The sequence below is a fragment of the Chelmon rostratus genome, chromosome 18 (assembly GCF_017976325.1).
Source record: "Chelmon rostratus isolate fCheRos1 chromosome 18, fCheRos1.pri, whole genome shotgun sequence".
Taxonomy (NCBI): Eukaryota; Metazoa; Chordata; class Actinopteri; order Chaetodontiformes; family Chaetodontidae; genus Chelmon; species Chelmon rostratus.
The window spans coordinates 16,287,004-16,311,212 of record NC_055675.1 but is presented as its reverse complement, the minus strand read 5'-3'; the positions used below and the strand labels follow the sequence as shown (position 1 = coordinate 16,311,212).

The 24,209-nt window shown below is 41.2% G+C and overlaps 2 protein-coding genes across 2 annotated transcripts in view; both read right to left on the bottom strand.

The window, feature by feature from the left end:
* The window catches only part of ezrb (ezrin b), a 32,298-nt gene extending 14,847 nt beyond the window's left edge, over window positions 1-17,451 (bottom strand). Inside the window, exons 1-4 of the mRNA XM_041958151.1 lie at window positions 17,323-17,451; window positions 15,613-15,733; window positions 9,271-9,354; window positions 2,805-2,900 (exon numbers count right to left, since the gene is read on the bottom strand). Coding sequence (XP_041814085.1) covers window positions 2,805-2,900; window positions 9,271-9,354; window positions 15,613-15,624 — 192 coding nt within the window. The 5' untranslated portion in view covers window positions 15,625-15,733; window positions 17,323-17,451. The remainder of the gene's footprint in view (window positions 1-2,804; window positions 2,901-9,270; window positions 9,355-15,612; window positions 15,734-17,322) is intronic.
* Window positions 17,452-19,605: 2,154 nt separating this feature from the next.
* On the bottom strand, window positions 19,606-24,209 carry rsph3 (radial spoke head 3). The gene is made up of 8 exons (XM_041959090.1): window positions 24,053-24,209; window positions 23,078-23,159; window positions 22,835-22,976; window positions 22,573-22,718; window positions 21,465-21,668; window positions 20,993-21,155; window positions 20,716-20,802; window positions 19,606-20,052 (listed from the first exon to the last, which is right to left on the bottom strand). Exons 1-8 carry the CDS (start codon window positions 24,160-24,162, stop codon window positions 19,973-19,975), a joined length of 1,014 nt encoding a protein of 337 aa, XP_041815024.1. The 5' UTR covers window positions 24,163-24,209; the 3' UTR covers window positions 19,606-19,972.

Below are 24,209 nucleotides of genomic sequence, written 5' to 3'. Positions count from 1 at the left end.
AGCATTAAAGAAATAATTGGACGTTTTGGGAAATACGTTCATATGCTTTCTTGCTGAGAGTTAAGACTGATACCATTTTCCTTTCTCTCTGCAAAAGTTGTACCTGCAGCTAGCAACCAGATAGCTTAGCTAAGCATAAAGACTGGAAACAGGGGGAACAGCTAGGCTGCCTTTGTCCAGAGGTACGAAAGTCCACCTCCTAGCAACTCTAAAGCTCACTATGATGGATATCTTGTTTTATTAGTTCAAAAAAAATTTAAGGGGGGTCGTGTCTTGTTTCATTTGTTAGCTGGGAGCAGTGACTTTCCTGGAGTTTCCGTTGCTTCCTTGGCAACTGTTCCTGTTCGACAAAGCCAAGCTAATTTATTTATGCTAAGCTAAGATAACCGGCTGTTGGCTCCAGCAACAAAGCATCACTCTTCTAATCTCACGCTTGAGGAGGCATTATCAGTTTTATACAATGTTGTATCCAACTCAGTGGAGTCAGGTTTAGCTGTTCAATGTGAAGATTTGACTATTTGTCCCCATCGATCAATATCCGCCTACATGAGTCTCGTGTTTTAATGCCTTCCTTGTCATCTGTGATGCAAAAACATCTAATTTCCACAGTGTTAGGGAAAGTGTGTCTCCTACTGATCAATTGTTCAATTCCAAAATCCCAGCGACCACGCTCTCTCCTGTTGGGCTGCTGACAGCCAAACTGTCCGTCACAGTGGACGGCAGTGGAGGAGGTTGTACAACCATCCGGTTCAAAAGATGTTTGGCTGATAGTCAACAGGGAGCATCGAAGCAGCCAAAAGGCTGGAGTCAGGCCGCCCTTCGTTTTTATAACCCTTCTCCGCTTCCATCACAGTTAGTTTTATGGTTTGTGGTCATTTTCAGACTCGGTTTGTAAAGTTTACAGCCTGCTATGCTGTTGCTCCTGCACTGCTCTGGTTTAAATGATGCAGATAAAAAACAAAAGTGTATTGATCCGACTGAGAAAATGCAAGTTGGCTCTTGTTGTTTTCTGCACTAATGACTCGAACCACTGATATATCAGTATTTAGTTTTAGGTGACTAGTATAAATCATCTCTTTCAAACCTCTAAACTGTATTATCTGCTTTAAAAGCATCAACATCAGCAACATACATGAAAACTCTGTCACTATTTAATACAGTAGCTAACAGCTTACAGTTCTGCTGTTTCACAGGGATACTGTCCTCACCCAAAAAGGGGATCTACTGCTGCCATTATGTGGAAACAAACTTTAATAACTGAGCTATAGTGTGTGTTTACACAGTGTGCCTCTTCCTCTAATTTCAAAACAGGAACCGAGCGGTCTTGATGGAGAGAATGGGGCTGGGAATATTCCAGTTTGAGCGAGGCATTGTGCTGATGAACTGCGCAGCGTCAGCACACTGTGTACAGTTTACTGCTGCTGACTGAGGCAAGCATAACCCTTTCTCTCTCTCTCAGTGACCCTTGTTTATGACTATAAAGTGCAAAGAGGCAACTTTCTCTGGACACATTAGCTTGGTTTCCTATATTTGTTTCAGTCAGGAAGGCATTCATCAGAAAAATGCTCTTCAATCCCATTCAAAAGAAACAAACAGTCTTCATTAAAAAATATAAATCGAAATCGATGCCACAGAGCCGAAGATATCATCTTGTTCTATTTCACGCATTTGTCTTTGTTGTCAAAACCAGGCGCCTACATTAACCACAATGCAATTCTATGACAGTTTGTTGTGTTAGAATTGCATTGTGGCTAGCGTAGGCAAATGAAGCCTCAAGCAGAGATGAGGAGCGGGCTACAGACGTCTGGTAAACTCACTTCTTCGTCACAATTTCAGATTGTTTTCATTTTCAAACTTGTAGTCTTTAGACCCAACTGACGCTGACTCAAGTGACATCATCATCATTTGGGGCAATTTATCAGACTGACTTCACGCAGCTCCCTCTGCAGCCACATCACGTTTTGTTCACATATGAAGCAGCACTCCTAGAGACTTGCCGAACCACCTGCTGTAAAGAGCTGCAGGGGTTGGTATATCATATGGAAACAATCTTAAACATCTGGAATTCTGCTGATTTGTAGGCCTGACTTTGTTCCTCCGGCTTGATTGGCTGTTTGCATAACAGATTAGACCAGTTAGATTGTGAGCAGCTTCAGGAATAATACTAATAATAAGTTAGTTATTATAGTAACCTGTGTTTACGTAGCAGCAACAGAGAAAGACGGCGGAAACTCTGGTTCACAAAGAGTTCACGCTCTTGTCAAATACTCCACTTCCAGATGATTACATGACCCCCCCAGCACATACAGAAACCAGATAAAATTAGCTGCCATGTTGGAAGTGGAACCACAATACAGCACGTGAGTATATACATACTGTAATATAAATACGGTGGCTACTGATTGACTGAAAGGCAAACACTCAAACCCTCAAAAGAATGCATTCTTTCTCTATTGTTTATAGAATTTGACTCCATAGGGGGAGGTGGGCAGTTGGGACATACTTGAGAGACAGAGTGAAATCACCATTTGGTATGTAGGTGATAGGTATCATGATGTGTAATGATAGTGGAATTTAAGGCTATTGAGAGGAAAATTACATCATACCTTTATTATGATGGTATAAGTAACACTGCTTGGTCTAATTCTTATAGTATTTACAATTATAATGATTCATGATTGCAAAATTAAGTATTATAATGCACTGGAAATGTTTTTCCTCCAAGTCAAATGACCTGATAACTTATTTAAAAGATCATTAGACAAAATCAAACACAAATAAGGATTTCTGAAGCTGGATCTTACCTTTTTGTCCAGTTTTAGCCAAGTGTAGTAACCTTTGCCATCCATATACTGAAGTCCGAAGTACCAGACCTCACGTAAGCCGATGGTTTTCACCACCTGCACAGAGAAAAGGATTTCCAACAACATTATTTTCATTATCAATTAATCTGCTGTTACTTCTTTGATTAATCCATTAATCCTTTGGTCTGTGAAATGTAAATAACAGGAAAAAAATGCTGTTCACATTACCAAATGTCCAAAACTCAAAGGTATTCAGTTTACTATGACACATGACAAGCAGAAGCAGCGAATATTCACATTTGAGAAGCTGGAACTTGACAAATTTAAAGATTTTTTTTATGACTGCAACGATAAATCGATTATCAAAATAGTTGCTGATTATTTTTCTGCTGATCAAATGATCGTTCACCCCTAAAACACAGAGTGGGAAAGTTTTTCGCATCATTTGGATGCAAAGATGACTCAATCACCATACTCCAGATAATGTTATTTTCCATGAACATTTTCATTGATTAAAGGCATGAACCTTGCAATGGGAAAATAGATCCACTCTGTCATTGCAGGCACATGACTTGGTTTAAGCGTCAGTTACATGATATCAATTTAAAAACCAAGAAGCAGGAATTTCACTAAATTTGACGGCATTACTGCAAAGAATTCACAACCTGCTCCTCCAGGAAAACAGACGATGAGCTGACGACGTAAACGTAGTAGTCATTAGAAAGCGATCACGCCTTTACACATCAATGAGGTCATTTTTCCAATAAAGGTAAATGAATCACTGATGGTTTTTCCTGCAGGGTGAGGAGTGGTGAAAAGGCCTTTGAAGGCTTTAAAGATGCTGGCAACGCCTGAAGAACCTAACCTTAAGGTGACATACTCAGGTACCAGACTAATCTGGAGACCAACCCTCATAGTATTACACATTCCCAGGCCTGAGTATGGACTTGGCTGAGGTAAAGATACACACCACAATCGACTACTGTCAGGACAAATAACAGTACACTCTGAAACACTACATGTTTGTTGTCTGAAGCAATCCGATCTAAACAGATCAATATCTGGACAGGAAGATGATGCCATGGATGATTAGCACTGTCACACAAACCTTTTTACCTTGTACAAACCTTATACACAAACCTTGTACACAAAAGAGTACATCTTTTGAGATTGGGACTTGGGCTGCAACTAACGATTATTTTCATTATCAAAAAATCTGCTGCTAATTTTCTTAATGAATCAGTTAAACATTAATCAGCAATAATTCTTCACGTTGCTTGTTTTATCCGACCAAAAACCCAGAGGATGAAGGACCATTTGTGCGTGAAAATGGCACAAACAAGGATCAGTGTTTTCAGAGTGTTTTCTCTACTTGTATTTGAAGTAATACTGAGCTCACATTTCTGAGTAGCAAATGCACACAAGAGCACGATGGGGGCTGATCTTTATCAAAGTGGTCCGATTGTTTGACCAGTGAGGAGGAGTGACACTGTATAACGAGGGCGTGCTGCATGACCAGCATCCTGTCTCTGACTTCGGGAACCGACTGTGAAGCCTTGAACGAGGTGGCGGGCGGGGGAGGAGGGTCTGCTCCGACTTACAAGGCGGTTGCTTGATGGCAAAAGTGCAGCAGCCCAACTCCTCATTATTAACGTCCAAAAGGCAGATGATGGAGCCAGTTTTAATTTCAGCCACACTGGAAACCCCTTTTTTAGATCAGCAAGTCGAGGATTTTTTTTCCAACTGATTTCTGAGTGTGCAGCTGAGGCAGAAAGTGAAAACCCAGTTATAGATCTGGAATAATCACTTGTGCTGCAGGAGGAGCTACCACTTTCCACTGGCTTCTGAGCAAAAACCTCAACGACCAGAGGCTCTTTATGGCCTTCAGAGAGGAAGAGCAATTTTCCAACAGCACTGTGCAGGAATTCATGTTTTTTTGTGTGTGTGTGTGTGTGTTTTTTTTTGCTGTTAAGTGGGGCAATCTCTTTGCCGGGCCCTTTTTGTGTGCATCGCTGCCAAATTCCCCACCCAGTCACCAGGTGAGGCGTTAAGTTGCCTGGGTGTTGGAAGTCTGAATCAACATGCTGGCACTCCAGCCAAGCCCGTTCCCAATGATAAACTCAAGCCCAGGTTAAAATTAAAATCAAACTCCCCCCCTTTTACCGGAAGACACATAATACAGGGCAGGCTGACCCCTGGGAGTTAAAATGAATGGCTTCGATTGAGGGATCTTTTCTGATGGATTGCATCTAGTGCGACAACAGCAAGCGCTAGAAGGGGCCTGAAATGAGAGAGTACTAAACCGTAACCCTGCAACTCACCTGTAATGAAACTCACCAGGCCTCACAAAACAATCAGCCCTTTCATGGTGGTTTTGCTTTAGAGTCCACGGAGCGAGAGACAGAGAAACAGAGTGGGCTACAGATACCTGAACAGTTTTCTCAGGAGATAAGCTACAGTGGAGAGGCGCTGTCAGGGAGGTAACAATCCTCCTGAACAAGCCTACCAACCTTTAACGACATTGTAGTCACTTGACAAATAGCTAATAAACTACCTTCAATAACAGGCAGTACATGTTATGAAAACCTGCTGCCAAAGAACACTGGAAATAATACTATTCATTAGAGGAGGATTAAATCTGAATCCGGGGACACAGGTTTGGTAAACTGACATCACAGCAGGTTGGTCTGGCGTGCTGCCTTGACTTTAATGGGTTGCTAGGTCACTCCAATGAACGTCAAGAGCTCCTTACACCTCACATATTTGTTCTAAGTAAGATTACTGAAAGCGGAACAGTCCAATGCAAGACTGAGGGTTTCTGCAGGGTTCACCAAGGTAAATTTAAACCTTTTAATACCTTTTCAAACACCATGTAGAATGCAATTTAATAGCATAGATGCCTATTAATATGAAAGCATGTTGGAAAAACAGTAGGGAACAATATAATAAGCATAATATAATAATATAACAATAATTCCTGGACCTGGACCCAGATAAGCATCAGAAAATGGATGAATTGAATTACCGGCTGAAAATGATTAATTCATTTACGTTCACTTTGGTTCTTGTTATAATTGACCCATTATGAGCTGATGAGCTACTAGAAGAAGAGATGTTTTTTGCTACAGATCTAATCATGCTCGCTGCAGCTCCACAAAGACGGATTTAGCCTCCTGTGTGCGCTGTCAAACCAATACCACTTTCAGTTTATAGTTGTATAACATCCCCTGACAGCCAGCAACCACGTATAAAAACATTACAACTAATATTTCTGACTACAGCAGGCAAGAGAAAAGAGTTTTGTGAATTCAATTTAAGACTTTCTAAAGCCTTTTTCAAGACCTACTGATACCCTGCATAGATACGTATAAAATCTAGTGGCCAAACTGCTTTTTTGCGAGCTCTTATTAGCAGAAAAAGTCTACTTCATTCTGGTAATGATTAAAAAAACTTTAAACTCAGTGAAGCATTTGCAGCCAGGTCAAAGAGGCTAAAACTTTCTGTTAAATTCTTAAGAGCAGCGTTGCCGCCCACTTCAGACTCGCATTAGGTTGAAGGAGCAAAAGCTGCAGTGCCACATAGGAAGAGCGAGCATGACTTCAGTCTGCAGCCTCGTCTTACTGCGATCTGACAGAGAGTGAAAGTTTCTCTGGCTGGTTTATGCGAGCTCGGGCCCTGTGGTGAGAGAGAGGAATGCCACTGGGCTGAAACAGCGTTGCGCACTGCATCCTCTGGGCTGAATAACGAGGCTGAAGTCCTCCACTGAGGAGGGGAAGGGAGGGGTCCACCCAGTCGGGCCCCAAACAGGGACCAGCACAAAGACTGTGATTCGTGGTGGGGCAGAGGCAGCTGGTACTACTGGCCCAAAGGAAATTGGTCTGTTGCTGTCAGGCCACGCATTAATTTCGACAAAACAGCAAAGGAAGTTAATATCTAAGAATAGGCGGTGCAATATTACAGCAAAGAAGCAAAGCCATCGTGCAACACATTCCCTCTCTTGACTTAGAACAGCTTGGCAGTAATTTCTGCATGCAGCTTTGACATGTGGGTTGGGTGTGTAAGTGAACTTCTTTCATGTTTTGACACCTGTCAGACAGATTATTCAAACTTGGATCCAGTTCAAGAAACTATTGAATTGTTAAAAAAGTTGCCATGTTTTCAGCTTTTAACATCAATCTCCCTTCTGCTTTCAACCAAGCAGCCAGTCCACCTCTGAGACCACATTGATACTGGACAGAGCATCTGGAGACTGAGGTGACGGGGTCTGAACGTGACAAACACAGCGAGGCCAGACATAACTAGCCAGTACATCTACTGTAAACCATGATAAATTACAGCTCGAGGCAAAATGAAACGAGCAGCCGTGTGCAGTCGTATGGAAGTGAAACTGTACATGGGTGTGTAGGGGAGTGGCAGAAGTTTCTAGGAGCGAGTTTGAGAGCGGCATGACGGGGACGAAGGCTATGATCAGCGCTGACCACACGGGCCACACCAGGCCTCACACTCGCCCTGGAAATGAGCTCACTGCTGTTACTCAGCATTTCCACGGAACCTGTTTAACACTCTGTGACAGTGCTTGTGTGTCTTTACAGCTAATTGCTGCCAAAGCAGCCGTTCGAAACTAAATCAGGCTGCTGACAGACTTCAGGGACACGACCACTGAAGCTAAATGTCAGCCAAACACTGAGAACGGCTGCTCAGACTTCAAACAAAGTGTGAGGCTTCATAGGCCGTTTCACATGCTCAAATTAGTCAATTGAATCTTTGCACTAGAATAGAGCACTGAACTGTCTCTGACACTATCAGGGGGAGTGAGTGGTTATCTGTGGCACACCCCACTGAGAGACTTTTCACCAACACTTATAAATAGAGAGATGTCAAAGGCAAACAGGCTTTCGTTTAACAAAACCACACACAGAGCTTTGGAGCAGTAGCCATGCTGCTTTATATGGAAAGAAAAACTGTCACGTGTCACTGTCAAGTGCTGACTTGGTCAAAAGACACCCATACACTATCTGCAATCTACCAGTTTCTGAATATGGCTGTTGTCCTGCTTGATTTTTAGGGATATTGTGCTTTGAATGGCTGTATTCATATATATGTTTTTAGACTAAAATGTTCTCTAAAGTGCTGCTGACATGAAGGGTGAATCCCCTGACACACAGTTGGCTACACTTGCTATTGAAAAACGGGTTATACAGGAAGTGGCTAAAACAATGCCCTTCCTCCCCTGGTGCTGTCACAGAGCCTCAGAGGAGCTCACGCTAATGACATGTCATCCACATTTGGACTGTAGGTACTGAGCGTCACAATAGCATTTTACAGCGACAGGAAATGTGCAGTTTCAGAGAAAAGTCCTTGCTTGACAATACTGCAAATGACCAGTGATGAACCACAAAGGTCACGAGAAAATTACCATGCCACACACTACCACTTCTAGTCATTACATAACCACGTCCGCTGTAATGAACAAACATGAATGCACTTACATTCAAAAGACAAATCAATACATGGTCAAGTGATTGTGGCATTCATTTATGAAACTAAATGTCATGCAAAACTATTACTTTACTATACACCACATAACATGTTTTTTCTGAATATATATATCATATATAATGCAATCCTGCAATGGTGCCAGACACCATAGGGACAAGTGGATCATTTGCAATGATCATGTCAGGAATCAATAATCAGCCAATAGATTAGCTTCAGTCCATGCTAAAGCAAAGAATCCTGTATTTGAGAGCATCAAATTCTCTTTCTTCTGCAATTTTTCATCGCGGGAAATCATTTATAATAATCCCTGAACCTCACGGGGAGACTCAGGAGGACACTCGAAGTCAAAAGCTCCTGTAATCTCGCCTGTAGGAGAGGACTTTCAGACCTGATGTAATGAATGGAAAGAGCTTTGGAGGGATGATAATGAGGGCAGACACTTTCTCCTAACAGGGATTTCTGTCAGTGACGTCAATCCAGTTAGATGACAGGACGACGAAGGTTGTAGCAGTTTGTAAAAAGCTTTAGAAACACTTGTTTTGACGAAGTTCTTACAGAAAATCTTACAGAAAGTTACAGTAAGTCTTATCAAATCCTGTTTGTCTATATAACATTTACCTGATGAAGGTCTGAGGATCGAAATGTTGTAAATAACATAAGAGCATGTGATGAGCAATATGTATGATTTTTTTATGTAAAAAAAAACCAAAAAAAATTAAAGAAATGAAAAAAGAAACATCTTGGGACATATGCTGACTTGTATCCTTGTCAAAACTTGCCTGAGAAGATCAATACCAGTCTTATACCACTATTTATCTATCTTCTACAAAAAAGCGCTTAAAGACACGAGTCCAAAACGCTAACCATTTTCTCACTGTTTTGTTTCCAAAACCTTAAAAAAAAAAAAAAAACATATTGGTCAAAACAGTAATGCTAAAGGTCAATACAGAGCTGATGTGCACTGTACCTGGTCAAAGAGCTGCTTGCCAGTGGTGCTGGGCTGGATGGCAAACTCCAGCTCAGCGTCCATGGTGGTGACGCGAACATTGACCTGTGGAAAAACATGAGAGAACAGGAGTTCAAAGGGTGACCCAGAGCAACAGAGGGGTTCTCACAAGTAAGGACCAATATGCAGCAAAGCATGCTAAACTGCAGAGCACTGCTTTGGTGTGTGTGTGTGTGTGCGTGTGTGTGTGTGTGTGTTTGGTGGGGGGGTGTATTTGCAGAGTAAACAAATGGGGCTCTGTGTTTATCTCTGCTTTCTCACAGCCAGGCGGGCTGATTGAAGCTAATTCTGCTGCAAAATCTGGCTTGTTTTTGGTAAGAACTATCAGTGATAACTCTAACTGTGTTAGGATGTGCAATATCTAATGCTAATTCAACTAATTCAAAAAGAAGCTAAACGGAGGCACCATGGATGTTATTCTGAATGGATAGACTGCAGAGAGGAACACTCAAATATGGCAGCGTCTTCAGTTATTCACTCCCATTCACAGAAAAAAGGCATGTCTTTCAGTTCTCTGGTTAATAATTGATCAGAATGGCCTGTTCGCACAGAAAGAGGTGGTCCATCTAACTGAAGCCCGCTTCATGAGCAGCATATTTAATGTCCACTTACGGGGATCCACCCCAGTGATTAATGCGCAATTTCGAAACCATTACAAATAGCATGACTGGTGAGCTGCACAGAATAATGCGAACTGACGTCAACCCTGTCCCATAATGGAGAGAAACAATATTCTGTATTGTAAGTTAGCAATCAGCAAATGGCATCTGAATTTCACACAAAGGCCATGCAACAATGCACAAACATTTACAATAGCTGCTTTGAGTTAATGCATAGACTGACTCGCTTCTCTGGTGGTTTAATGTCAAATCTCTCTGGTATTTGCGGAGGTTATGAAAGGAAAAAGACCCTCAAAGTATTGACTGAACTTATTAATGCTCGGTGAAAACGACACAAAGAGGTTTGTGGACACAGCGTCAGGACGGAGAAGGCCTGCTCACAGAGCCCTCCAGTGACATCTTTCATCTCCAGTCCATTGTGGGCCTCAGCGGTGAACAAATTCAATGACGCCCACTGGAAAAGGGATGTCTGGGCTGCAGCAGTGACTATCTGGTGACTCAGAGCTTCATTGATTCAGATGAAGCTACGCAGACTGAGCAACTAACTGACGGGCTTAGATCCTCACAGTGAAGGCAAATCCAATCACAGCGTTGGATGGAAAGCACCTCACCGCGGTGCTGTCCAGGATATTGTAAGAACACAGTAGTCTAGACAGAGGATGTTCAAGGATATTCATCCATGTGTCTGCTGCATTCAAGTGAGGTTAGCAGAGCTGACTCACTTGGGATTAACAGTCAGGATTTGAGGCAAAGCAAACTTTACCAAAAAAAATAAAATGAAAGTGATGAAGCACTCAGAGCTAAGAGGAGCCTGTAGCTCCGGCCCATAATGCCACATGTGCAAACAATTTGAAACTTTCGTAGTCAACCGTCCAACAGGGCAACTTCTACCAGCTTCAAGTCACAGCTAAAAAGCAGGGGAAGGAGGGGAAACCCTGCATTTACTTTACACAGCAAAACAAAGATCCCCTTTCAGCTGCAGTGCCCCAGCAGTCCCCCGCTATCATCATCTACATTCTACGGGAGCCAGATTCCCAAAAACAAGCACAGAAAACTGCAGCAGAAGTGATCAGAAACTGCTCTAACAAGTGATCTTTCGAGACTTTCCTTGTTTAAAAGTGATTGTATGATTTGGCGGTAGCAGTTCTGACAGATTTGGGATGCGTCTACAGCAGTTGCAGATGAGGCACCTAAAAAAAACACGCCCTAACCAGCAAAGAACGGAATATCTGAATGCGTGTGGAGCAGACAAGCCAACAGAAACCACTGAGTGAGTGATATCTGATCTCAAAGTGAGTCCTCCAACGGTAACTCACAATAAACTGAGACCATTCAGAGCGGTAAAGAAAACATGACACATATGCTAAAAATACACCGGGCAAAGACCCAGAGTTCCACAATGAGCAACTTCAGTCAGAGGAAAGTACAGGCGTTCATATTAACCTTATAAAGCCCTGCATCACGAGTCGTAAACGCAATAACTGACTCAGGCACACACTTGGTGGAAGGTGCAAAATGTTGGTAACTAAGAAACAATAACAACAAGTAACATGAGCAGTATGGCTACACAGGCCATGCAGAAGAAAAAGTTGGTAACAGTACTGAGAACTGTTGAATCAAGTATGTACACGTGATCAACTAATACTTTTTGTTAAAGTTATCAGTTTTGTTGAAAATAAACATTTAAAGGAATTGTTTGACATTTTAGGTTATTCACTTTCTTGCCAGCAGTCAGATGAGAAGATTGATACCACGCATTGATACCACAGCTACAGCCAGCAATCAGTTAGCTTAGCATTTAGACTGGAAAAAACTGTGGACTGGAAAACTGTTTCCCCCTTTCCAGCCTTTACGCTAAAGTGAAGCTCTAGCTACGTATTTACCAAACAGATGTCAGTGTTATTGATCTAGAAAGACCAGATCACATTACTCCACACAAAAGTTTGTTCTCATATCATAAAGGTCCCAAAATATAAATGAACAAACATGGATAAAAAAGACACAAGAAAGAAAAAACAACTGAAGCAAAGAAGAGTGACCTCTAACAATCGCTGTAAAATATCCAACATCCACAGCACAACTACAGAGGTAAAACTTATAGCTAGGGCTCAGGTGGTTGATAGATGCAACCATTAGTCAACTGGCAGAGAGGGGTGCTATTCAATCAATCAAGCCATTCCTCAAGAATGCCAACTATGTCCTAGTCCCAGCCCCTGCCGTACAATGACACACCGCCCATCCCTGTGTCATATAATCATGAACTGGAAATCCTTCCTTCAATGCTGAGGTTAAGGAGTTGCTCCGGGTCAAGTTAAAGAAACGAGGTGGTCATCACCTCCGTGGTTAAACTGTGAATAGGCTCCACCGCATTCTTCAGTGAGGACCATTCAATATTTAATGCTCTGCACAGTTTGCATAGCTTTACAAGAGTCTTTTGCAATGGGCGTCACCATGGGGATTCCTCTGAAATGGCCTGAGAGTAATATAGCCATAAACAACCGTTACTGTTTGAGTGGAGACAGCAGTTACTGAGGTTTTAGAAAGTGACTGATCTTCTGAGTTTATTTTTACAGGCTCTGTCAACATTAAACACACGTAACTGAATAACTGAAGAATGAGCCTTAAACAACCTGTAACCATTTTTGGATTTGTGAATCAGGCCTCTGGGGTGTTCCACGCATGATTGAGTTATCAATTATTTAAAAGAACAAACAGTAACAATGGGACTGGACATGAAAAGGAAACACCCATCCATGCAGATCGTGGCCACGCCTTGCACGGTTTGTCACGGCGCTGTGGAGGAAACAGGATTCTGGGAGAGCCAAGGAGGACTATCGTTTACTTTGACAATGTCTCATTCAGATATGTGAAACATGAGTCACACGAGCACCAACACAGGAGCCTTCGCTGCTCCTCAAATCTGGTCCAACGTCCCGCCGCTGGGCGTCTCGGCCCTCTGTGATGAAAAAAAATTGAGTTTCTCCTCTCCAAACACACAATGTTGGAATGTTTGACATGATGCCAAGTACCTGAGCTGAAATAATTCAGGCTGTCTGTAAGTTTCTGTACCAGTTAGCATCCCCTTTGATCTTTGCTTTTCAGCAAGACTTACCCTGCGAATAAAATTTAGGAATACATTTCTAAACTTGTCCATATCTCTAAATAAGGTTTTCATGAACTCTCAGCCTCATTTGTTGCAAGACGACCTTCAGACGTGTCATGAGCCTGACGTTTTGTTTTAAGGATTTTTCAGGGCCATTTTTGATTTGTAGTCGATAACAGCAGTGAAGAAAGTCAGAAAATGGTCAGGAGCAAGAGGGGCCAGACATGGGGTCACATCATTTGCTCTGCAGATACAGTTTACTCATTTTTGATGCATTTACCCACATTACTATTGTACGTTGCAGAGGTAAAAATAAAACATCTAAAGCTTGGTGTTCCGACAGATTTAATGACAATTTTCTGCACACAAATAAGCTGGGGAGGGAATTAAGCAAGGGCTGCAACAACTACTGTATTAGTCGATCATCAGAAAGTGAATCTGCAACTATTTTACTCACTTTTACTGCAAAGAAATGCCAAATAATTAGTGTGGTTTCAGTATCCTGAGTGTGAGAATATGCTGCTTTTCTTTGTCATGCTGTAACAGTAAAATTCAACATCTTTATCTAAATTTTGGGTGTTGCTTCTTTCATCCCACCAACCCCTACCTCTAGTAGTAGTGGTACTAGTAATCTAATGACACACTTTTCAAGGAGCTCAAACTATAAACCCTTATTTACATATCTCACCAACGCCAAAAGTTAAACTCAGCATTTGCAAGATTAATTTGAGAGTACGAAGCTTTCTGGAGGAAACGGCATCAAAGGGAAAACTTCATTAAAAAAGACTTAGTGTCCTATTGAGGTTGTGTTGCGTAGCAGAGGCCGGGTCAGTCTAAGGCCACGAATTAAACAGTCTGTAAATCAGAGGATAAATTTATGATCAAGGCTTGTATTCTTTTCTAGATATCGTGGAAAAGAAAACATTCTGACATCATCTGGCTGTTTTGTGGCAACTGCACTCCGCTATCAGACAGCGATGATGTCACTTCCACCGCGGCGCTCATGACAACCGTGAGGCCGTTCTAAACAAACGGACAACACACTTTATGACACCGACCGGAGCTTTAGTCATCCTCATCACAATATGCTGCTGTGTTCAGCATCGTCCTGTCTCTGAGCAGATGATCTGAGCAGCGTTTTAGCAGCATTTTTTAAATAGAACTAAAACCTTCCCAGTTTTAATCCTGTTCTACATGTGTTATTTATTACAATCAAGTAACTGTGTCTTTTAGGCATCTCTGGACTTTCTGTTCTACTTTTTAAATAAAGACCAGAGAATAGAGGAAACTTTTATTCAGTGTTTAAAAAGGAAAAGGTTTTTACTCATATCCATGCCAACCAGATTTCCATTTTTCTTCAAACTGTAAAACACACAGAGGCTGTTATACTAGAAGTTTCCAAACAGTGAGCTGAGGGAGGGACATGCGCCATGTGCAATATGTAATAGCTGGGGTGGGGCAAAGCCAGCATAGACTAATTGAAGGCAAAAACCTGTTTAAATATTTAGGACAGCTTCATCAAATAATGCCTCTTTTTTGATGATGTAAAGTCACTGATGGTGTAAATACTGTAAGTCACCGTTTCACTTTTTTTTTTTTTTTTTAACCAAGACTCCAAAATGACTATGGGAACCCAACATTAAGAGGGGAGCAACCCCCAAATTTCAGCCTGGAAAACTGAACTTCAAAAAGGCCAGGACAGGAGCCTGTATTCATCACAAACTCCTGAGGATGTAAACAAGGCATTTTCCGCCACCCTCCTTGTTTATGATGCTGCACAAGTGTGCAACATTACAGAGAACGAGTTCAAAGATAGAGATTCTGTGACTGTACACACACGCTGTGAGGAGGCGCACTGACACAGATGGGACACCCCCAGGACATGGGCAAGAGCATGTGATTTGAGTGGCATTCCCCTTTAACACAGACCCTCCTGCTATTGTAAGTTTCTTTGACTTAATTACATATACAGCCCAGTGAAAGTCAGCACTGTTGTGATTGTGATTCAGTCTATGAATGTATTGCTGTTCAGTTTAAATCCTCATGTGGTGTTTGTGATCCTTTCACTCAGTTTAACAGAGGAGACATGTTTAATACATGTAACTGAATGGACAAGTGTTCACAGTGAGCACTTAGCTTGGAGAGTGAGGAAACTCTGATAGCATCACGTTAACACTGGCAATCTGTCACTCCCGTGAAGTGATTTAAGGTCATTTTCACCAAATCAAATAAAGTCACATTTATAGCCAAATCTCCTCTCAGATATCAATGAATCAAATCTGAATCAGACTGTCAAAGCGTTCACTAAATATAATATTTTTATCAAGCACTAGCGTTAGCATAAGTGTCAGTATGCTAACATTCACTCTACCGCATATTCAACATTTTAGCTAAATCTAAGAGCTGTTAATTCAAGTTAGCTGGATTACTGTCAAAAACAGATGAAAATATATACTGAATTAAGGAAGCGTAGTCCTCCATTAACGCTACCTGTCATGTTTCAGTTAAGCCTGACTACTTACAAAGCAGTGACACAACAAACAGTGACTGAAAATATCAATAAACCAAAGGGCTACTTACCGCTTTCGGCATTTTTCTGTCCTTTCCCTTGCTCTGTGCGAGGAGCCGTTAGGTTAAATTTTAAAAAAAAGTGTCTCCAAAGAAGTGCTCCGTGTGCGGCTGTACCTCTCAGTGTGCCTTCCTGAAAACAGAGAAAGAGGAGAAACGAGTTTCAGCCACTTCGGCGTTACTTAAACCCGTGTGAGAGCGGCTCGACACTCCTGCAGGCGACAGTCATCAGGATGAATCACCGCCACGACAACAAGCTGACTGCTGCTAGCGCGCACAGCGCCGGAAGTTACGTTAGCCGAACTTCAAAATAAGAGCACGGCGGTCTAAGGTATTTCTAACGTTTCACCATATTAACCACAGCACACCTTTAACTAACTTCAACCTTTAACATAAATATGTTTGAAAGTACACGTACACTTTATTTCTATAAACATTTTTGTCATACACCTAAATCCAATTCCTGTAACTACAGGGCTGAAACAATTCTACTTTAAGTACTGGTTAATCTCTTAATTATCTTTTCAGTTCATAATTTTTACTCTGAACTGTCCAACAACGGTAAAAAAGGGTCCATCACAAATTCTCAGAGCCCTAAATGTCATTTTTACTTTTCTTTACAACAGTACAAAATCCCAAAATGTAACGTTTGCAATAATATGAAACAGAGTATAGCAGCACTTTCTGACATTTGAGATGCTGTAGCCAGTGAAGTTTGGGCATTTTTTTGTTTGAAATGATGTCTTCGGGGCTGCAATGAATGAGTATTTCTGTTTTTCATCAACTGAATACTCATTAAGTCTGTAAAACATCTGAATATAAAACGTGCGAAGATACCCAATATTATTTGACAGAAAAAAGCAGCTAACGCTTACATTTGAGAAGCTAACATGTGTAAGTCTTTGAAATTTTTACTAATATATGACTTGCACAATTATTGGATCAATCAATTAGTTTACATAAATCAACAAAAACAGTTTGATTATAGTACTTCTAAGTATGAGCCTGATGAAATTCATAACTGCGCAATAATTAAAGACCTACTGTGTTTCTGTCTGATAAAACTGATTCTATAAAACCATCAAGTATCATGATGTCTTTGAATATTGAATATTCCAGCCCAGCCCTTTTGTGGTTGTTTTTAGATTTTAGTCTGAAATTTACCACCGGAACTCCTACATGTCTATTCTACCTTGACACTGTTGAATCATACAGGCACCAGGCAGGTTAAATATGGTACTCAACATGCCTCACCCACTAGCAGCGACGAAGTTGTAGTCCCCACCCTGCTCTGTTATAGCACTTTATTTTAGAGATTTCATTCGCAACCAAGCCCACACCCCAATCCACGTTAATGGCAGCCATTTAGACCAATACTGCTCTGTATCTCTTAATCGAGCCCAGCAAACGAGAAATTCCGCCTCTGTGATCGGCACCGATACAGGACAAATATTTAACAATGAAACAAATCGTAAACTGCTGAACGCATATAAAGGGAAGCTGTTTTAATGATGCTGTCTATAATGCTGGAGCTTCCTCTGCGCTGCAGCCGCATCCTCGCTATAATCCCACAGACACCTGTTGCGAGATTTGCCTCCTTTGTGCAGCGCAGCAGAAAGTGTGCGGAAAAGGTGCGAAAAGTGTGTTTTCTGGAGGGCGCTGGCTGCGCTGCCGGTACACGCCGGAGCAGCAGGCAGCTCGGCCACTCATTCCGAGGCTTACCGGAGCTGGTGAGGGCTGGAGGTGAGATGATGGTCGTCCGGCGGTCCGGAGCTGGCAGCCGCAGATTTCCCCTCCCTCTGTTCACTCAGGCGCAATATGGCGCTCATCCATCCCCCTGAGGCGGCCGGCCGATCCTGTTCCTGCTGCGAGCTGCGGCCGCGCTGGTGCACAACACAGGGTTCGGGGACCGGGAGGGGAGCCTGAGCTTGAGGGGCATTTTAACTGAAGGTGGTATTTCCCTACATCCAGTAAGACAGTTTTTAGTTTTAAATCTTGAACCACAAAAGTAAGAGACGTGTACTTTATGGTGGTTGGCATGGAAACTAAAAGCATCACCATTAGAAGATGGGTTGGGGGTCTATAAAAACCCAAAACTTAAAGAGGTCAAGGTTGTATGAAGCATTATATGGTTGCTGTTATGAAAACATACTGTATGGCTATTACTTGAAGTCAACAAAGGCTGTGGCTAATCTCTGGTGATAATAATAACCAATATGTGCTACTTACATACTTTTATTATGTAAAACACATGTCCCATACTCATTATCCCAAGAGTTGTCTACCATTACCCATGCTCAAAAACTTGTAGTATTACTAATCAAAACATTTCAGCCTTACTGTTTTATTTAATTATTACACCACTTGTTTACTTTTAAACTTTATTGTTTAAATCACACCCTGTTTTTTATATTTTCTAATAATTACAGACAAGAAGTGACAGACTATGACATGACAAACACACAGTACATATACAGACAGCGCATATACAACATAAATACAGAGGTAGAATGTATTTATTATACTCTTTATGTCTCTGAACACCTTTAAATCTAATTCTGCTCAGTACCTTCTATCACTAAGCACTCTGCTGTGTGCTGTTGTACTTTGCTGAACATGTACATGTACATTTGCTCTAAAAAAAAGTGAACTTTTATTTGTGTAAGTCAGTTTAGCTGAGATAACCACATTAATGGGATAATAATTATTTGCTGGTGCAGTGTGTGACTGCGGACAAACAGATTTATACCTCATCTGTCAGGTGTTTGTCACCTGTCCTGAGCGTCGATGCATCACAGCGGAAAACTTTCTTTCCTTCCTGTCTGTCACGCTGCCGCTCACAGGGGAAGCGCGCGTCATCCGCCCCGCGGTGAACCAAGGAAGCGCCGCCGTGCGAGAGGGGAGGCGTCATAGGTGAGCCGGCCAATCAGAGGGCAGGATTAAAATAGAGCCGTATATATCGGAGGTTAGACCCAGTTCTCACCATAATACGAACCTAGGGAGTGATGTGACAGTCCTGCCTACCACTTTGTGGCACTTATCCGGTTTTACCCTTCATTATCACTGCCACTGGCACCACTGCCATCACTTCCTCATAGCTGCAAGTTTTAGAGAATAAAAATGTCTTTGAGGTGGTTCTGTGGCATTTGGATTCACGCTGAACTTTGAGACCAAACAAACACCACGTTTCTGTTTTGGTGAGGAGATAAATTCAGCCCAGGCAATCAATGCAAAACTTTCTCGAATTTGCCTGAATGAACTGTTTGCAGCAGCAGGCCAGATGCAAATAAAGTCACAGGAAGGCACTTTGAATGGTCCTCTAAATATTTGCAGTTCATTTAAACCTGTTGTTCGCCTGCTCTGTGGCTGATATCTCCTCCTTTATTCACTCTTTTTAAGCTAAAACTTTGTGGTTGGTGTTTTCAGACTCGTGAACAGGCAGGAACTTTGCTCTGACAAGTGGAATATGGACAAATACGCTGCATGCCTGAGAGAAAAAGGTTGTTTTGACTGGTTATCACACAATGAGGTAAATGATAAGCTGCTGTAGAAAACATTAACAAACAGCAAAAAAATTGTGTATAGGAAGTTCAGGATTTACAGCAAATCTCTGCGTGCATTGCAAAGTGTTTTCATACCAGTTGTATTGCTTTTGCAATGACTGAAACATCACTAGAGCTCAATATCTAAAAGAAAATGTTTTAAATCAAAGCAGCTCACAACCTCTAACATGACAACATCTGATATTATGACTGAACTGTTGTAGGTTTTACAGTGTTTGACTAAACCATGAAATATCCACATATAAAATGAATAACAATCTCCAAGGTTCAGAAAATGTTTTTGTTTTTTATGAAACTGCTTCCCAAGGTCAAGAATGAAACATCTCAAAATGCTTCATTCATAAACTGAAGCAAAAGTAATAATCTCAGGATCCTAAAAGTGCCAGGGTTACTGACTTTGTACCAATTATGTCCTTAAAATTCTTAAAAAAATAAATAAACTAAATAAAACAAAGTGCTTCAAACACTAAGGAAACTGATAAGGTCAACATTCACAAGGATAATACAAAACTGCATTTGAATTTTCAGCTATTTCACAAATTAACACCTAATCATTAAGATTCATAAAAATTGATTTTTAAGATTTGTGATCACAGAACAATCTTTATTATGCTGGCCTTAGCAATGTTGTGTGATGTATCAGTTTCTTGGCAGACATACATCCTCAACTACTTGTCCTTTTTAAAAGAAATAACACCAGTATCATGTTCTCAAAGAGACAACACATTGCAGTTTCGTATGTGAAAAAACATATATTTGAGAACACATTCATGCCCTTAACCTTTCTCTGTGGATCATTCCCACTGAGTCTATATGTCAGGTTTAGCTGGCTGCGTCTCCAGCTCTTTGAAGTCCTCCAGTCTCTTCTGGGTAACATCGAGGATGATGTCTGAGAGAGAGGATGAAGACGGTTCAGTCACTGACATTAATGACCTCTGTAATTTTAAGAAGAGCCACTAGATGGTGCTCCAACAATACCCATGACCCAATGACCCCAGGAGGAGGACTTGTGAAATACCTTTTAGCTGTCAGGGATAATATCACCAGCCTTTAGAACATGTTTACTTAACTCCAGCAACTTAGCAAAAGGCCATTTTTATACCCGTAATGTTTGCATTTCAGCAGGTATGCTCAAACAGTTTTGGGGGACAGACGGCCTTTTACTCAAGAATTCCTTGATAAGAATTTGTGGTGGCTCATATCTGGGATTTCTGCCAATTTTCAGTTTTTATCCACAACTATGACGAGGGCAGGTAATATGGGACTTTTCTTCTCTCTTCTCCTTTTCGAATGTGTAGTATTTTGTGACAGATTGCGGCTTACAGTCTGTGTCCAATTTTGAGTGAGCAGTCTACTCTGAAGTGATAAAAAAAATAAATACTGGTGTTGAATGATGTAGATTTATATAGAAGCTAGTCTTCTGGCTGCTGTGTCAGATCTGTGGACTGCTTTGTCAGAAAATCAAACCTGGAGAAAATAATGCTAAACAAACATGAAGCATTAGAGAAATGAAATCATTGAATCAAAAACACATTATAATACGTTCCCTTACTGTCCAGCAGCTGCCTTGCTATGTATCTCTTATCCAAACTGTTGTTAACCTCAGCCATCAGCCATGGGAAGAAATTAGTCTCAATATCTGAAAACAGAAACACAAACACAATAAAAAGTTAAACACTCAGATTCGTATCAATGGCCTCATCTATGAATAGTCACAGATCAGTCCTCGGCTGTGTGCAGTGGAGTGCAGTGATGCCCTCATGTGTCAGAAAGGAGAACTTCTGAACGGAGGCTGAGGCTGGAGGGCAATGCAGCAAGCAAAGGCTGACCTTTCACCACGGGATCGCAAAAGTAGCCGCGGCTCCTCAGCGAGGTAAAGACTGCTGGCAGGAGGTCGGCCAGGTACTGCTTGGTGTAAGCGTGGGCAGCAATCTTCTCTGCAGTCTCTCTTTCTTTCTGCAGCACCTCCCTCTGCTGGGCAATTCTACGCGCCTGAGGTCAAAAGAAAGAAACAGACTCGTCTTCTGTATTTTCTTCTTGATTTGATATAATCATAACAGAATGGATTCTGATGCTTTTACTGTTAAATTCCGATTGATGCACGTGATATAACCTTTTTCCAACAGAGCCTCACTTAAAACACAAATGCAGAAATCTCTCTCGTCAAATAACCAACAATGTGGTCATGTAGGGTCACACTGCTGGTAGCAAGAATCTAAGGACGTCAGACATCCAAATCGTTGCCCTTGTATGTCTTTTTCAAGATTCAAATACATATATTTATTTCTATAATCCGCGTACTTTCTCCTCTCTGCGGCGTCGCTCCTGCTCCTGAAGCCGCAGCACCTCTGCCAGCTCGTTATTTCGCAGCTCTTCAAAGGCCCGCTGCTGGGCCCTGAGACAGGCCAGCTCCTCCTCCTCCATCACCTCCTCCAGAGACTGTTCTATCGTCTTACCCACCAGGACCTCCAACAACGGCTGCACCTCCCTGTCAAAGTCAAACAACTGCAGAGGATACGAGCAGTCAGTGGAGTTACGTAGTGCATTTTAAAACATTAGGTTCAATTTTAACATTGTTCTTTGTCATTAACATCCTACATGACAAAAATTCTTTCAAAGAGGAATCCAGCAATTTAGTAGTTGCACGATTCGCAAGAGATGCCACAGAGGCTGCCAACACAAAAAACACTCAATCCTACAGCTCCCATAATGCACCATACATTTTTTTTATAGAGTCACTGTTCCTGTTATTACACTGTCTTTAAAAATCCAAACCCTAGGTTTGTAACACAGGGTTCTGTTATACTGTAAATTTAAAGTCGCCAAGCCAAAACTGAGATAATCCTGATGAAATGATGACATAACTCTGGTTAGTCCTAGTAATCGTAATTTCTCCAGAGCAACAGAAGACATAACACAACTATAAATTGGCCATTATAACATCACAAGGTCACAAACCTATGTTTTGCACTACTCTGTTATTTATGTTAACAGTTGCTCATGTCCATTACATCTGTGCAAATACCCTGTGCAATATTTTATTTTTTCTACTGTGTTATATATTTTTCTATTGTACAACAGTACAAAAGCACTGTATTTCAAAATCCATATCGCACTCCTGTGCAATTCAAAATATTTCCATTGTGAAACTGAGCCAGTCTTTCTCAAGGCTTGTATGTAATGTACACATATACAGTTGATTCTATATGATTTTTTTATTGTCTGTCTTTTTCTGTCTCCTTTTTATTTGTGCTTTCTGTAACAACTTCCTGGTGTGCAATCTTATCTTATCTCATGTGTAAAATCATGAAAAATAATGTTTAAAGCAGGTTTAAAAAATTGTATTAGAACTATGTTGAGGCTATTAAGTGTAGAAAGTGTGTCCAGACATCCCATTTGGATCACCTACCTCTCCCTCCTCTATCTGGGTTTCGGCATCTTTGCCAGATTTGGCAGGTATGAAGAGTGGTGTTGCAGGTTTGTCCAAGAAAGCATCAGTCTGGCACTCAATATCTGTAGCATCTATAACATCACTCAATTCTTCGAGATAAAGCTCTGAAAATAAAGGTCAAACCTGCTTTGGTTTCCCAACAGCACATTTGGCAGATTCATGACAAACTGAATAAACCACAGATGTAGAAGTTCTGATCTAGTCCAGAGAAATTCCTGACCTGTTTGGACATCAATGTGCTTTCTGCCCTGCAGGGCCTTGGGAGTCGTGGGTCTGAACTGCTCCCTGGTTCGTTTTCGAGCAACAGCTCTCCTCCTGACCTCCTGTTGTCTGTGTGTCTCAGCAGGGTCTGGCTGAGCCACCTGTCGAAGTAGATAACAATACATATTTTTAAGACAAAGTGGTTAAAGGAAAGACAAACCTTACAGGGCTTAAGCATCGTGACTTTATGTTTCATACTTACAGTTGGTATGATGTGCTGGGTGTAGGTGTTTCCTCTAACTACACGACGGTCATACATAATGTTTCCATAATTACTGTGTGCCCTACATTGTCAAGGAAAAACAGTGCAGTCATTCAGGCTGCTCATTAGTAGCTGATCTTAACACATGTAAAAGTACAGCATTCAAAATTGTATTTAAATAAAGTATGTTGTAGTAGCAGCTTTTTCAGAAAAATGTTCGTAAACTAGCGAAAGTAGAAGTACTCATTGCACAGAATGACCCATCACAGTTTTACTTTATTTCAACCCTGATGGCAACGAAGTTGGGATGCAATGAAGAACATTTAATAATTTGCTAATCATTCGCTAATCCTTGTTGACATATACTCAATTAAAACAGTACATAGACAAAATATTTAATGATCTACAAATTGTCCCTACGTTTTTGGAATCAGAGTTGTATATACGTTATATTGTTTAACTTTTACTATAGATGAAATAATGCCTGACTAGCATTTTGAAGTTGTAACTGGCTGAGCCCATTTTAACTGATTTAGCTAGATACTGATAGGTAGTATAATTTATAGCGATGCAACATATTTTGTAAGATAATTATATGCTTTGTATGCGAAATCTTTATCAGTAATTAACTAGTAACTATAGCTTTTGAATAAATGTAGTGGAGTAAAAAGTACAATATTTGCCTATTGAACTGTATACAGAGTATATGGTAAGTATAGGGTACAATCAAATGTGAGTACTCAAGTAAAGCATGACTACCTCAAAAGAGGACTTGAGTACAGGTAAATGTACCTTGTATCCATATAGTATTTCATCAGCTGGATGATTTGAGATATTTTGAGCCGTTTTCCTTCTAACATTTCCTGCTAGTATGTAGTATTATGATGTTTGCTACGGTAGCTAGGTGTGTTTCATTTAGCTAACCGTGGCATACTGAAGCAACGTTAGCGCTTTGAAAAAGCACAAGAAACGTACTGTTCAGACGGAGGCTCTCTGTACTTGGTGCGGTTCTCAACAGGTCTGGGGCGACTTGAGAAGGTGTAACTTCCGTTTGGATCTCTTCGGCCGTCTGAAACAAAAGCCATTTTCAGAAACTGTCACACACCGTAGTTCTAACCTAGTAAAGCTAACG